Raw genomic sequence first — 16755 nt, forward strand, 5'->3', positions numbered from 1 at the left:
GTGGCTGATGATAGGATGGACTCCCGAATGGAGTAGACTCTCTCAGGGTTGTTTTGATTTGCCTTTCCCTGATGATTAAGAATGTTGAACATTTTCTCAGGTGCTTCTAAGCCCTTTAGTATTCCTCAGTTGAGAATTCTTTGGTTAGCTCTGTACCCCATTTTTTAATAGGGTTGTTTTATTTTCTGGAGCCCAGCTTTTTGAGCTGTTTGTACATATTAGATATTAGTCTCCTATCAGATTTAGGATTGGTAAAAATCCTTTCTCAATCTGTTGGTGTCCTTTTTGTCTTACTGACAAAAAGTATCTTTTGCCTTACAGAAGCTTTGCAATTTTATGAGGTCCCATTTGTCCATTCTTTGTTTGTTTGTTTGGTTGGTTGGTTATTTGGTTGGTTATTTGGTTGGTTGGTTGGTTGGTTGGTTGGTTGGTTGGTTGGTTGGTTGGTTTTTCGAGACAGGGTTTCTCTGTATAGCCCTGGCTGTCCTGGAACTCACTTTGTAGACCACGTTGGCCTCTAACTGAGAAATTCACCTGTCTCTGCCTCCCAAGTGCTGGGATTAAAGGCATGGGCCACCAACACCCAGCTCCATTTGTCCATTCTTGATCTTACAGCACAAGCCATTGCTGTTTTGTTTAGAAATTTTTTTCCCTGTGCCCATATCTTTGAGGCTTTTCCCCACTTCCTACTCTATAAATTTCAGTTTCTCTGGTTTTATTTGGAGTTCTTTGATCCATTGAGACTTGAGCTTTGTACAAGGAGTTAAGAATGGATCAAATCCCATTTTTCTACATGATAACTGCAACTTGTGCTAGCAGCAATTTTTAATATGCTGTCTTTTTTTCCACTGGATGGTTTTAGATCCCCTGTCAAAAATCAAGTGACCATAGGTGTGTGGGTTCATTTCTGTATCTTCAATTCTATTCCACTGATCTACCTGTCTGCTGCTATACCAGTACCATGCAGTTTTTATTACAATTGCTATGTACTACAGCTTGTGGTCAGGCATTGTGATTCCACCAGAGGTTCTTTTATTGTTGAGAATAGGTTTTGCTAGCCTAGGTTTTTTGTTATTCCAGATGAATTTGCAAATTGCCTTTTCTAACTCTGTGAAGAATTGAGTTGGAAATTTGATGGGGATTGCATTGAATCTGTAGATTGCATTCAGCAGGATAGCCATTTTTACTATATTAATCCTGCCAATCCATGAGCGTGGGAGATCTTTCCATCTTCTGAGATCTTCTTCAATTTATTTCTTCAGAGACTTGAAGTTCTTATCATGAAGATCTTTCAGTTCCTTAGTTAGAGTCACACCAAGATGTTATATTATTTGTGACTATTGTGAGGGGTGTTGTTTTCCTAAATTCTTTCTCATCCTGTTTATCCTTTGTGTAGAGAAAGGCCACTGATTTATTTGAGTTAATTTTATATCCAGGTATAGCACTGAAGCTGTTTATCAGGTTTAGGAGTTCTCTGGTGGAATTCTTAGGGTAGCTTATATATACTATCATATCATCTGCAAATAGTGATATTTTCCAACTTGTGTCCCCTTGACCTCCTTTTGTTGTATAATTGCTCTGGCTAGGACTTCAAGTACTATATTGAATAGGTAGGGAGAAAGTAGGTAGCCTTGTCTAGTCCCTGATTTTAGTGGGATTGTTTCGAATTTCTCTCCATTTACTTTGATGTTGGCTACTGGTTTGCTGTAGATTGCTTTTATTATGTTTAGGTACCATGAGTTGCTGAGAAGAAGGTATATCCTTTTATTTTAGGATAAAATGTTCTATAGATACCTGTTAAATCCATTTGTTTCATAACTTCTGTTACTTTCCATGTGTGTCTGTTCAGTTTCTGTCTTCCAGGTCTGTCCATTCGTGAGAATGGGGTGTTAAAATCTCTTACTATTATTGTGTGAGGTGCAATGTGAGCTTTGAGCTTTACTATAGTTTCTTTAATGAATGTGGCTTCCCTTGCAGTTGGAGCATAGATATTCAGACTTGAGAGTTGATCTTGGAAGATTTTACCTTTGATGAGTATGAATTGTACCTCCTTGTCTTATTTGATAACTTTTGGATGGAAATCAATTTTATTCACTATTAGAATGGCTACTCCAGCTTGTTTCTTTGGACCATTTCCTTGGAAATTTGTTTTCCAGCCTTTCACTCTGAGGTAGTTTCTCTCTTTTTCCCTGAACTGGGTTTCCTATAAGCAGCAAAATGTTAGGTCCTGTTTGTGTAGAGAGTCTATTAGTCTATGTCTTTTTTATTGGGGAATTGAGTCCATTGATGTCAAGAGAAATTAAAGAAAAATAATTTTTGCTTCCTGTTATTTTTGTTGTTAAAATTGGGATTCTGTTCTTGTGGCTCTTTTCTTTTAGGTTTGTTGAAGGATTGCTTTCTAGCTTTTTCTAGGGTGTAGTTTCCATCTTGTGTTGGTGTTTTCCCTTTATTATCTTTTGAAGGGCTGGATTTGTGGAAAGATATCACGTGAATTTGGTTTCATCATGGAATACTTTGGTTTCTCCATCTATGGTAATTGAGAGTTTTGTTGGGTATAGTAGCCTGGGCTGGCATTTGTGTTCTCTTGGAGTCTGCATGACATCTGTCCAGGACCTTCTGACTTTCATATTCTCTGGTGAGAAGTCTGGTGTAATTCTAATAGGCCTGCCTTTATATGTTACATGACCCTTTTCCCTTACTCCTTTTAATATTCTATCTTTATTTAGTATATTTGTTGTTCTGATTACTATGTGTCTGGAGGAATTTCTTTTCTGGTCCAGTCTATTTGGAGTTCTGTAGGTTTCTTGTATGTTCATGGGCATCTCTTTCTTCAGGTTTGCGAAGTTTTCTTCTATAATTTTGTTGAAGATATTTGTTGGCCCTTTAAGTTGAAACTCTTCATTCTCATCTACTCCTATTATCTGTAGGTTTGGTCTTTTCATTTTGTCCTGGATTTCCTGGATGTTTTGCATTAGGATCTTTTTTGCATTTTGCATTTTCTTTGATTGTTGTGCTCTTCTTCTCTACGGAATCTTCTGAACCTGTTCCATTTCTTGTATTCTGTTGCTGATGCTCACATCTATGATTCCTGATTTCTTTCCTAGGGTTTCTATCTCCAGAGTTGTCTCACTTTGGGAGTTCTTTATTGTTTCTACTTCCCGTTTTAGGTCTTGGATGGTTTTGTTCAATTCTATCACCTGTTTGGTTGTGTTTTCCTGTAATTCTTTAAGGACTTCTACCTCTATAGCAGTCTTCTCCTGTATTTCTTCAATGCTATTTTTATTTCTTAATGCTATTTTTAAAGTCCTTTACCAGCATCATGAGATATGATTTTTATATCCGAGTCTTGCTTTTCGGATGTGTTGGGGTATCCAGGACTGGCTGAGGTAGGAGTGCTGGGTTCTGATGATGATGAGTAGTCTTGGTTTCTGTTAGTAAGATACTTATGTTTGCCTTTCGCTATCTGGTAATCTGTTATAGTTGTCTCTGGTTGGTGCTTGTTCCTCTTGTGATTCTTTTATCCTCTGTCAGCAGTCCTGGGAGTCCAGCTCTCTCCTGAGTCTCAATAGTCACAGTACTCTCTGCAGGCAAGCTCTCCTCTCGCAGGGAAGGTGCATGGACGTCTGGTGCTCAGATCTGCTTCCTGGTTGAAGATGAAGGCCTGAAACAGGGCCTGTCCCAGAAGCTATATTGCTTCTGTAGTTCATAAGCTCTCCTGTACAGACTGGTCTCTGAGGGACTGGGGATACGAGATGGCTCTCTCATCTTCTCCAGTGGTCAGAGCCCTCCCAGTTGGCCACGTCTTCTCTGACAGGCAAGGTGTGCAGATGTCTGGAGCTCAGATCTGATTCCTGGCTGAAGATAAAGGCCCGAACCAGGGCCTGTCCCAGAAGCTATGTTGCTTCTGCAGGCCACACGCTCACCTGCACAGACTGGTCTCTGAGGGACCTGGGATACAAGATGGCTCTCTGTCCTTTAACCATTTAAAGGAGAATGATTTTGATATATCTTTTCTTTATAAAGGAAATAAATAATGACACTGATAATTTATATTTTTCAAGAGAATATTGTAAAAATAAATGAAATATTTGCCTCATGTAGTCTAAATATAATACCTTTATTAAATTTATTTATTCATTCACTATACAACCCAATATCAGCCCTTTCTTTCCTCCCAATACACCAGTCCACAAGATTTTCTTTGGTGAAAGTATTTCAGGCTGTGGCATTGTGGATTTAGAATTCCTCAGGGGCTTTTTTAGATTTCTGAATAAGTGGCCAACTTATTGTTTTTCAACAGAATTTCAGAGTCTACCACTGTCTATATACCCTGTTTAAATACACACACACACACACACACACACACACACACACACACACACACAAACTCATAAGCACGTACATGTATACACTCACACATATAAATGCACACTCACAAACATACACACTCACACTCATGAAGGCAAATAACAGAAGATAATAATCTATGAAAAGACAATGCTGGGAGTAGAAAAACATTAAATCAGGAAAGAATTTTAATAGAGGACATAGGAGGTGCCTACTGAAGGTTATTAGACTGAGCCAGGAACTGTAAAGAGTTTTAAGGCAGAGAAGATAGTAGAAGCAAAAATCATAGTATATAAAATAGCCCAGAAATGTGAAACCTCTTAGTAAATTAGAAAACAAGGTACATGGTTCATTAGAAATAGCAGTCTATAATGGTGGGAGGAACATCAGATGGACCATGATATCTGTGAGGATTTGGACTTTCAAGAACTGAATTTATTGCAAAGGCATATGGATGATTATTTTTTTCTATCTAAGTAAAGAACTATGAGGAGAAACCTGTGCCAAAGAATGTTGTATAAAGAACCATCTGGAGCTGTGGACTGGAGGTCTAAAGGAGAAACAAACTAGAGATACATATGGTAGGAATGCAAGAAAAGCAAACCACCGCAGACTAAGGTACCTATGGGTAAAGGTGAGGAGATTAATTCTTGGGAGAATTCCTGTAGGACATGATTGATAGGACACTTTGTACATCATTGCAACAAACAGAGCTGACTTTCTGAAACTTGATTTTACTTTATTTAAGAAAGAAATCTGTGATTTTTCTGCATAAGTGATTATACATTTTTCCTATTTGTTGAATTCTTTGTAATTCACTGAACTCATTGAATTAGGAAAATCATCAGAGTCTCAAGAAATTAAAAATATCTGTGGTTTTCCTTCCAAGATCAAGAAATTAATGTCATCTGTTGAACTCATGCCATTGCAGCATGTTCTTATCTTATAGTTCTGGGAAAATGCCAAAAGCTGGATTCTGGTTGACAGCCAGTGAGCCTGGCATAGAGACAGAGAAGGGAGCTATCAAGACTGTTTGGCTTTCACAAACTAGCTCTTGAACTTGGTCTCCTGCCATGATGTCTACCTGACTGCTCATGACATATGTGTGTTCTCAATAACAACATCCTTATTTCCTTTATCTGAGCCAACCTCTGGCTAGAACAAAACTCTGGTCCTGCCAGCCTAACAACATTGTCTCTGTTTTTCTAAACCTCCTACTTTTCTTCTTACACACCACTATCTATGCTCCATTTTCCTCTGACTTAAACTCCAAGTTTATCTGCTAAAATTTCAACAATTGATCCATTAAGGGGTTCCTCTTCTTTTATCTATCTATCTATCTATCTATCTATCTATCTATCTATCTATCTATCTATCTATCTATCTCTCATTCTCTTAACTATTTCTCTTCTAAAGTTACCCATCCAGCTCTTTATTTTCTTTAAAAGTACATACTTTTTAATATATCTACCATAGTAACCATGGTTTCTAGAACCAAAACCAATCTTTGTCTTCCATTCAAGATTAATTCTCCTACCACTCTCAGCCTAACTATGCACTGCTTCTTTCTCTTTTGACTCTCTCTCTTTAATTCATGACACTCAACAAACTACAGCCGAGGATGGTGCATCCTTCTTCATAACACTTTTTTTTTTACTTGATCTAGTTATTCACTTAAACCTCTCAATCTACTGCCGACATCTTTCTTTAATCAATCACCTCCCTGTTATAATTATCAACAATATCTCTTTTAGTTTTTCTCTCTTGTTTAACTTGATTTCAGATATTTCTCCACTCTACTGATAATAATTTTTACAAAATATTTTGGTTCTATAGATGATTTAATATTTCTACCACAAAAATATGATTTATTTATGCACCACTTAAGGTTTGCCTGCATCCCAACTTCATAAAGATTTATTATTTGGCTCTGTCCCTCCCAACCCCAGCATTGTGAAAATCTGCAATGTTAGAACAACAGACCAGGTAGACATAGAAAAATCCAAATCATCAATGGCTCTAAGAATGATTTTAAAAGCACCTATCATGCTGAAATATGTGTAGTCTATTCCTATGTATGTACTGAAAATAAAGCAATCATGATGCATAAAATATTTTCAATGGCCCCCAACTACTAAGTTTATACTTTTCTGTGTAGGTGTATTTAAAAAGAAAAACAAAGGAATACTGAGTCTACTGCTGCCAGTACAATGGCTACCAGGGATTCAGATATTTAATTAAGCATGAACAAATCAGCTAGCTCTTAATATTATGAAGCAGATTTTATAATGTCTGTTTGGTTATGAAGTCATGAAATATTATGACCTCCTATTGAGGGGAGCATTCTTTTTATTAGTATTGTGAAAAACATAATTATATATTCAAGAATGTTTCTCTATGTTATAAAGTGATACTTATCCATAGCTTGAGTTTTATTTTGATGCTACTCTTAGCTAAATCAAAACAAATTTAAATGTGGAGAATATAGACTTCTGGTGACCAGGAACACAAGGACATTAATGACACTTCTTTGTCTTGCCAGATTATAAAACATTAGGCAGCTGACTCCAGGGAGTGAGATAGGGCTGGGCACGATAGTGATATTAGGTCAGAAGGAATTTCTTGTAATTAAGTTGTAATAAATAAATCCATTTTGTACATGTACCTATGTGAGTACATTAAAAGGAACCCAAAATAAAAAATCTGACATGATTTTTATTCCTTTTCACCTGAAAAATAGGAGGGTTTGGTCTCTTGAGTGTTCAAAATGAATTCTGGTGATGGCAAATTCTATATGCCATAGGTTTGGCATAACTAGGACCTACTATCTGTCATGGACACTCTCTGTTGTGTTATAGATCCCAGTGTCCAGTTCTGAAACAAATGCAAACAATCTTCTCAGATGATTCCATGGTGTAAGTTCAGTGACCCTATACCATTATTGTACCTGAGTTAGCTTGTTTCATCTCTTCAGGTCTTTTGTTAGTCTGCAGATGATTTTGACTTGGTAGAAGTAGTAGAATAGCAAGAATGCAATGGAGACTACTTTAGACAGGTGTCTGGAAAATATGCTTTATTAAATTATTTGTTCATGATACTCCCTTTTAAAGAGGAATGTTTGATTAGTACAAAATAATTTTTAAATTTCTTATTTAGAATACTTATATGCAAATATCTTTAAATGGTTTAAAAGTATATTTAGTGTAAGTAACTGAAAACTACTGCATTAAAAATTACCTAATATGTCTTCTTAGAAAAGTGAGTAAGGCAGTTGTTATCTTTGATTGCCCAGAAGATCACAACTATATAGAAGAGACAGTACATGAAGAGTATAGTCCATAAACATCAGATGGGAAGAATGCTGAACACAATTTGTACTAGGGATATTTACATTTCTTATGAAATGTTGAGAAATTGACATATACAAATATATATACATATATATATATATATATATATATATATATATATATATTCATAAATTAATTTCAATGACTACAGACTGTTGTTCAGCAGATTAAATAATGAATGCCTATGTGTAGAAGGTCCAAAATCCAGTAATTATTCAGTGCAGAAGGCTGAACACAAGTTTTTCACCTGGTCTTCAGTATACACTGAAATCTCAAAGAAATATAATTTAATGTCAATGAAGGAAATGGATTTGCTAGCATGGACAAGCAAAGAGAGAGAACTGCCCTCTTCAATGTCCTGTACTTAGCCTTACAGCAGAAACTGTATCCAAATTAGAAATGTGTCTTTCCACCTCAAAGATACATATTAGAAATCTATCTTCCTACTTCAAAGGATCTACTTAAACAGTAAATCAACAACAGGTATTCTCAGCCATTTTTGAATTTTAGATAATTCCAGATGTAATCAGATTGACAACTAAGAATAACTATCACAAGTCCAACACTTGTCAACTTGACACAAAATTATATCACCTTATGCCATGTTTAATTTCCAAATGAAACAATAATAATATTATAATTACAGTTAGTATAGTATAACTATGCCAGAAACAGTTGCAAATATACTATATATTTAAGCGGGTCATAACTATGCCTAACATATCACGACTATTCCTGGTACAACCACAAGTACATTATAAATGTAGAATAGGCAACAATGTTCCTGAGTAGCCTTCTTTTTGTAATTTGAACTTAAATATGATAACCCTGATATTATTTTAATTCATGTTACATCTCATGATAAAGAAATTGATGGAAAAACATAAATATCTGTCCAGGCACATTCTTAGCACAACAGACACCCTCTAGTCACATCTAATCCTTCTTCCTGCACTGGTCAAACAGTCTTACCTGATATTTATACCTATATTTCCCATTCTGTGTTTCCTCCTCCCTCAACAAGCACCTTAGCAGGCCTTGGCTCATTCCTTGGAGGAGTGATCCACACTTTCATTGCTTAAGGATCTGTGTTCGTTGTTCCCCTGCTTGGATTCAGTTGTTCTAGTTTAGCATTGACTTTTTGTAGTGGGTCACTAGGAGTGATAGTGAGTGGAAGTATTCCCTTTCTCACCTCTTAATTCCTGGATCCAGGAATTCTGTCTTCGGAATAAACTATACCTATTGGATCCTGATTCAAATCATATACTACTACATTTAAGGTGCAGCCACCTATTTGCCACCCTGATTGTGTCTTCAGAAGCCCTTTCTATCCTTCTCAGACAAACTGTTTCACGATATCCATGGGTCCAATGTCTCAGTTCTCAGACTGTGACGTTAGTTCCAATATTAGAACCAATACTGTGTGGAATAACATTACTGTGGATAAGGCATTAGGTAAGTTCATGTATGATGATGGCTTTGGCAGAAGCATTACACTCAGGAAAGGCAGATCCATAACCAGAATGAGTATTCTTTAGTAAGGACAAAGTAGTGTCATTTCCATAGAGGAAGTGTTTCAATGTAGTCAACCTCCTATCATGTTGCTGCTTGATCACCTCAAAAATCATGCCATACCTGGGGCTCAGTGTTGGTCTCTGATGTTGCCAGATAAGCAGCAGATGTAACTAGATCAGCTTTGGTGAGTGCAAGCCAAGTCAGTGCATAACCCCCATCTCTGCCTCTTTGTTCATGGGTCCATGGGGCAAAAGAAAGGAATGGCTTTCTAAAAAGGCTGACATCCACATAATGGGGCATCATGTCTACTTGTTTATTAAACTTCTCAGTTTCACATATATCTTCACATACTTTGCCCATTTAGAGATATAACCACATACATCTTTTGTAGATTTCATTCTCACCAATTTTCCAATCATGCTTTTAGTTATCCCTGACTAAATAGCCAGTCCACTGAGTCAGTGAACAATTGCAAATTTAACCATTTCTCTTTCCAAACAAAATGTATGACTGTGTGTACTGTCTGAAGTTCTGCACACTGTGAGGATGTTTGTTTACTGGTGTCATTTGAGGTTTTCCCAGAAAGGGGTATTGCTGCAGCCACTTCTGGTTGGTACCTGCGTAACATGAAGAACAGTTAGTAAAACAGGCTTCAATATTCACTTCCTCAGTCAGCCTATCATAGAGCACATTCCATGAAAATATGGGTGCATGTCGGCATTATAACAAAAGTAAAAACCATAGGCATTTAGACAACTTCTTCATGCAATTTGTTTGTATCTACAGGACCTGCTCAGACAAACTGAGGTATAGTTTATCACCAGGGGTGTAGTGATTCACAAAAATCTACTAATACTATCTTATTTTGTACTACAGGCTTCATGAGAACTGGACTGACCTAGCATTAAGTACAATTTTGAATTCTGAATAATTATATAAGGCTCTTACCAAGCTCTTCTTTTCCTTTGGGAGCTGTTAATTGGTATGTTCTAGCCATATTTGAGAGAATATAAATATAGAATTTTATGAGATCTAGGGTGAAGGTTTTTGTTTGTTTGCTTGTTTTGCCAATTGCAAAAATTCAGCAAGTCAAAATTGGGTTGGATATAATTCAAGATATATTGTGAAAAGTACTTCTCAGTTTTAATTTGAAAATATTGATGAATGATTCAAAGATGGATGGATATGGGATGTCTAGTCAAAAATATAGTACGATTTATATTTAGATGAAGGAGAAAATAAAATTTTTGGTTAGGACAGAAACTCCTTTCATTATTCTTCTACTCAAAAATTCATTTATTCATCCTATAAACATGTTAAGAATGTTTGAAAAAAGTGAAAGCCATTTTTAAATGTAGGCACACAAAATAATTTAAAACTTAAAAGGGGATTTTTTTTTTTTTTTAATGTACAACCCATTGCTACAAAATGATTTAGAACTTAAATGGTTTTTGTTCTTTTGGGTTTTTGTTGTTGGTGGTGGTGGTGGTTGGTTGGTTGGTTGGTTGGGTTTTTTTTGTTGTTGTTCGTTTTTGTTTTTGTTTTTTCGAGACAGGGTTTCTCTGTATAGCCCTGGCTGTCCTGGAACTCACTCTGTAGACCAGGCTGGCCTGGAACTCAAAAATCCATCTGCCTCTGCCTTCCATGTGCTGAGATTAAAGGCATATGCCACCACGCCCAGCCTAGAACTTAAATGTAATGTTGATGGGATTCTTTTTAAAAGCTGACAAGTGCCATGGATGCAGCACAAGCACTTATCCTCTGTGTCTGAGGACATCTTGAAGCACACCGTTGGGCCCTTGGAACTTATGGATTACTTAGTGCTTTATTTGTAGTTTTCATAATGGTTTGAATTTTTCACACAAACCAGTGAATTTTTTATGGCTACTTTGTTTTTGTTTTTATTGTTGTTTTTTTTTTTTTTTAAATATGTACTCTTAAGCATTATTAAGTCAAATCTCGTAGACATGTCTCCTGTTGAGTGACTTATTGTTCATACAAAAGAGCCACCCTGCTTGGTAAAATGATCACCAGCACCATCTAATGCCCAAGTGGGGGAAATGTCAAAATCATTAATGGAATTGAGAATTAAAATATGTGTGCCAGATCTCAGGGGTCCAGATTAATTGAGACTGCTGGTCCTTCTACAGGATTGCCCTTCTCCTCAATTTCTTTCAGCCTTCCCTAATTCAACAACAGGGGTCAGCTGCTTCTGTCCACTGGTTGGGTGCCAATATCTGCATCTGATTCTTTCTGTTGCTTGCTGGATGTTTTGGAGGGCTGTCATGATAGGTCCCTTTGTGTGAAGGCTCCATAGCCTTAGTAATAGTGTCAGACCTTGGGACCTCCTCTTGAGCTGGATCCCACTTTGGGCCTGTCGCTGGACCTTTTTTTCCTCAGGATCCTCTCCATTTCCATCCCTGTAATTCTTTCATACAGGAACAGTTATGGGTCAGAGTTGTGACTGTAGGATTGCAACGGGGAAGAGGTATGGGATGTGGAAAAGTTGGAGGGTGGACTTGTGGGAATAAAATATGGAGTGTAAAAAAATAAATTAATCTTTACATATATGTGTATATTTAATTTTTTAAAAAAAAATGTGTGTGCCTAGAGAGATGGCTCCACATTTAAAAGAGAATACTGCCATGGAAACATGAGTCCAGATTTCAGTTCCCTGCACTCATATCAGACAGTTCAAACTACCTCTAACTCCAGCTTCAGGGACTCAACATATTCTTTGTCCTTTCTGGATACCTACATTTATGTGAATGTACTCATCTAAACACACACACATACAAAGACACACAAACACAGACACAGATACCTGCACATACAAACATATATATACATAGTTAGAGGTAAAATAATTTTTTAAAGACTATATATTTTGTTCTTATAGTTAATCTATTATTTATTCTAAAATGTCCATATTCATTGAACATTGTAACAAGCCAGATCTTAGACCCAGAATGACCTAAACTCAGTTTTGTTTTTTATTGTTATTTCATGGCAGGATTGGAGAGATGACTCAACACTTAAGAACAACATTCCTACAGAGGACTGGTTCAATATCGAGCACCCTGCCTCACAACTATCTTTAACTTAAGCTCCAAAAAAATCTGGTCTCTGAACAAACATGTACATAAAAATTAAAAAATAAAACTTAAAAAGTAATTACATGTCAAATAGGAACAATTATGAATTCTTAGTTTCTTTTTCCTTTTTTAGATGCGGATAGGCATTCACTCAGGCTCTGTGCTGGCTGGTGTGGTCGGAGTAAGAATGCCACGATATTGTCTTTTTGGAAATAATGTCACTCTGGCAAGCAAATTTGAATCTGGAAGTCATCCTCGGCGTATCAATGTCAGCCCAACGACTTACCAGTAAGTGTTCTCTGATTTGTCCCTCTTGGCATCTTCATTCACATGATATTATACTTTGTCTTTTGTGAGTCTCTGTCCCTTTTCTTGATTGTGTCACTATTCAAAAGATTATGAGTAGTTTTCAGTCTGAGATGTAGTGTCTGTAACATAAACTGTTATTCACACTCCAAGAAAGTGGGTAAGAAAATCTGAGGTAACTGAACGTTATATAGGTATGTGATTTTTCAGTCTTTGTCCATTTTTGGTGTAACTGCTTAAAATACCTTAGAGCAAATATTAAAGGTCTTCAGTCTGCATTTAACTATAAAATCTAATGTATTTAAAATGTTTCTCATTGTTTGCAAAAATGGAAGGAATAAGAAAACATAGCCATTTGTTCTCATCATTGAATTAGAAATACCAGTAAGAACCCTGGAACAGAATACACATTATAAAATCTGAACTCTATTCATCTTTAGATTATTTTTGACAGTGCTACACAATTTTTTTGTCCTGGAACCACACTGATTTTGTGCTTAGTAGATGTCAGCTTCCGTAGATTTTAAATTCTATGCTGGCAGAGACTGTTTTTGGTTCAGCTTATCATGATAGACCCAGAATTCTGATAAAAAAATATTGAGACATATTAAGTACTCTAACAACATTCCTTGAGCAAATGGATAAATGTTTAATAGCATGGTTCACTTCAGAATAAGTTAGAAAGTCGAGTTTGAAAATCTCTCATCTTCTCTGACTGAGGCTTTGGCTTTATGCTAGCCATCAACACATAAGCTTTTTAATTAGGACCAATATTCTGATGACTTAAATATCCTTTGGAAAACTCAAGTAAAAATGAATAACCACTGAAATTTTTGGTTGATATGTCTATTCAAACAATCAGAAAACTGAAAAATAATGATTAAAAAATTGTTCATTCCATATCTTAATAGAGGAAATTTAGTCTTTTAAATGAATGACACATACTTCTAGACTCCCAGAAATGGATGTTAATGGGTATTGAAAGTTAAATATAAGTCAAAAAGAGACTAGGGATATAAAGCATATTTTTAGAGACAATTTTTTAAAAATTTAAAAATTTTTTTCTATTATAATTCTGGGCATCTAACATTACTTGACATGAGCAAATTGGATGTTTGGAATATATTTAGCAGAAATCAATATATGCCTATATTATAATCATCCACTGGATAAGGTAGGGAAAATTCACAGAAAATTTTCCATGTAGATCTATATCTTCTCAGAAACTTCATTTACAAAAGCAGTGCATTGAAAACACTGTCCAGAGAGAGTTTATGCACCCTAACCACAGCTGCCCTTGTGTTTAGGGTGCCTGTAATGGAGGCTCTGAAGAACATAATTGTAGCATTAACTTAATATCATGCTTACTTTACTTATTTTAAAATAAAAGGTAATGAAATATTTAATTTGAAATTACCCCTCCCTTTAATTCTGGTAAATATTCAAATAAGTTTGGTGTATTTCAGAATCCAATTTTTATATACTAACTTTCTAAAGATAAATATTCTTCAAGCAACAATTTTTTTGTGTGGTTTAATATACATAAGTGGTATTTTACTGTAGTATTATATCAGTAAAATTGGTTTCTTTTTAGCAAAATTTCATATTTTTAAAATCTATTCAGCCTAAGCCGTATAGTTCTAACTCATTATTAAGCTCTCATATGACTTATGAAATGTGATATTTATAATATAAAAGAGCATTTCTCCTTTATTGATCACAGCTTTATTTTATATTTTGCTTGTTTGTTTGTTTGTTTGTTTTTTAGACAGGGTTTCTGTGTATCACCCTGGCTATCCTGGAACTCACTCTGTAGACCAGGCTGGCCTTGAACTCAGAAATCCACCAGCCTCTGCCTCCCAAGTGCTGGTATTAAAGGTGTGTGCCACCACGCCCAGCTTATTTTCTATTTTTAGTCTTAAAACTTGTGTTCCTCATGGTATTGTTTCCCTAATCATTTAGAATGTCAAAGTGCTTTATATGTCATATGATCTGGTAATTGCATCTGGGAAGTGTTCCTTCTTCTGAGGACTATGAGATTTTTAATCTTTAAATCATTGACAGAATATGGGAACAAACATTTGAAGTCAGAGCTAGACCTTTGATTTGCATTCTTACTTTATTTGACATTGGTGAGTCATCTCCTACAGGAATGTTGAGGGTCATTTCTTCTGTGCCTTTAGCCTTTTATTGCTAGTTTTACATGTTGACATCAAAGATTATTGAGTTTTATCTTTGTCCCTGTTCGATGATTTTGTTTTTTTAACATAATAAATACGTTTGCACTCATCTTTGTTCCCCATCATTCTTATCTACAGAAAAATATATATTATAAATAATTGTCTAGACATCTGGAAATCAAAAATAGTTGTTTATATAATGATGGCTTCTGTATACCTTACATTATCATAAATAATTAACTGATTATTCTAAACAGAATTGTTTTCTCTATGCAATTTAAAAATGTAGAAACTCTTTAATTACTTTAATATGAAATTTTTAATTTTTAAGCATTCCTTTTTTCTCGTTTAGTAACTATCTTAGTTAGGGTTTTAATGCTGTGAACAGACACCATAACCAGGGCAACTCGTATAAGGACAACCTTTAATTGGGGCTGGCCTACAGGTTCAGAGGTTAAGTCCATTATCATCAAGGCAGGAACATGGTAGCATTCAGCCATCCATGATAACAGCTGGAGCTGAGAGTTCTACATCTTCAACTGAAAGCTGCTAGCAGAATACTGGATTCTGGGCAGCTAGGATGACAATGGTCTTAAAGCCCACACCCACAGTGACACAGCTACTCCAACAAGGCCACACCTACTCCAACAGGGCCATAACTTCAAACAATGCCACTCTCTGGACTGAGCATACAGAAACCATCACAATAACTGGTCAATATTTAGGCTTCATATAGTGTCTGGGTAACTGCATTTCCCTCCTGTGTGAAAGACTTCTGTTTTTGTATTAAAACTAAGCTACTTCCTCAATTCTGTCTTACCTATAGCACTGTTCAATGGGTCAGAGAACTCAGTGTATAAGTTTCCAAGCTCAGAGCTAAATACCTCAATGAGCATCTTGACTTTAAAACATGATGACTTTGTAAAACTTAGCAAGGAAGTTTCTTTGGGCAAATGTTTTCTCATCTTTAAAATGGGTACCTATTTCAAAACTTATCATTGGGATTAACTCTGGTGCTCATAAATTATGCTCTGATTACTTGGAACCTGACAGACATTCATATATTATTGAATGCTTTTCCCATTAGGAAGAATATCATCTTATTCCTTCATCCAATTCTCATGTTTTGCAAATGTTGAACTATAGTAAATGATGTGTACATTAACTTCTTATGGAAATTGTAATGGGGGAAATGAACTTGATAATTTGGCCAAGTCAGCAATGACCCCAAACAGAGCCAGCAATCAATTAATTCCTATAAGGTTTCATTTCATTTTTTTTCTTTGGGTTAGAAAAATAAACTTACTGATAATGGAAGTGTCTAAGGATCCTCCTGTTTTGGCCTTCTCAGCTCTGGGATTAAATATGTGTGCTATGCTATTGTATCCAGAATACTACTGCTACTACTACTACTGCCTTCCCCCTCCCGCTCCCCCTCCTCCTCCTTCTTCTTTTTTGTCTTTTTTAGTATTCTTCTTCTTCTTCTTCTTCTTCTTCTTCTTCTTCTTCTTCTTCTTCTTCTTCTTCTTCTTCTTCTTTCCTTTCTCCTTCATGCTGAGATCCAAACTTGGTTCCTTGTACTTGGGAGAAAAACACGATCTACTTATCCACTTCCTTGTCCCCAATAAATGAAAAGGTTTACATGTTCATATTTTGATTCAAAAGCCAAATAGCAATGTAAGGTTTAAACAGTTAATGGCTATGAAAACAATTCAAATAAGATACACCTCAGAAATCTAAAGCAGAACACAAGTAAAAAACAACAACAACAACAACAACAACAACAACAAAAACGATTAAGGTTGAGGAGAAATTTCCTCAACTGGGTGAAGTTTCCTAAAACATTTTCCATGTATATGCACAAGTGAATTTTCCTGGGATTTCTTTTATATAACCTCATGACCATTTTCAACATGTCCAACAACTACTAATAGACTAAATGAAAGAATGGCCAAAAAAAAA

At 35.8% G+C, this 16755-nt stretch overlaps 1 protein-coding gene across 2 annotated transcripts in view; it reads left to right on the top strand.

The window, feature by feature from the left end:
• Gucy1a2 (guanylate cyclase 1 soluble subunit alpha 2) overlaps positions 1-16755 on the top strand; it is a 276470-nt gene that overhangs the window by 247602 nt on the left and 12113 nt on the right. For both annotated transcript variants that reach the window (XM_021206936.2, XM_029543056.1), the window contains one exon: positions 12441-12595. In XM_021206936.2, the coding sequence (XP_021062595.1) occupies positions 12441-12595 (155 nt within the window). The remainder of the gene's footprint in view (positions 1-12440; positions 12596-16755) is intronic.

This window comes from Mus pahari, chromosome 10 (genome assembly GCF_900095145.1).
Source record: "Mus pahari chromosome 10, PAHARI_EIJ_v1.1, whole genome shotgun sequence".
Lineage (NCBI taxonomy): Eukaryota > Metazoa > Chordata > Mammalia > Rodentia > Muridae > Mus > Mus pahari.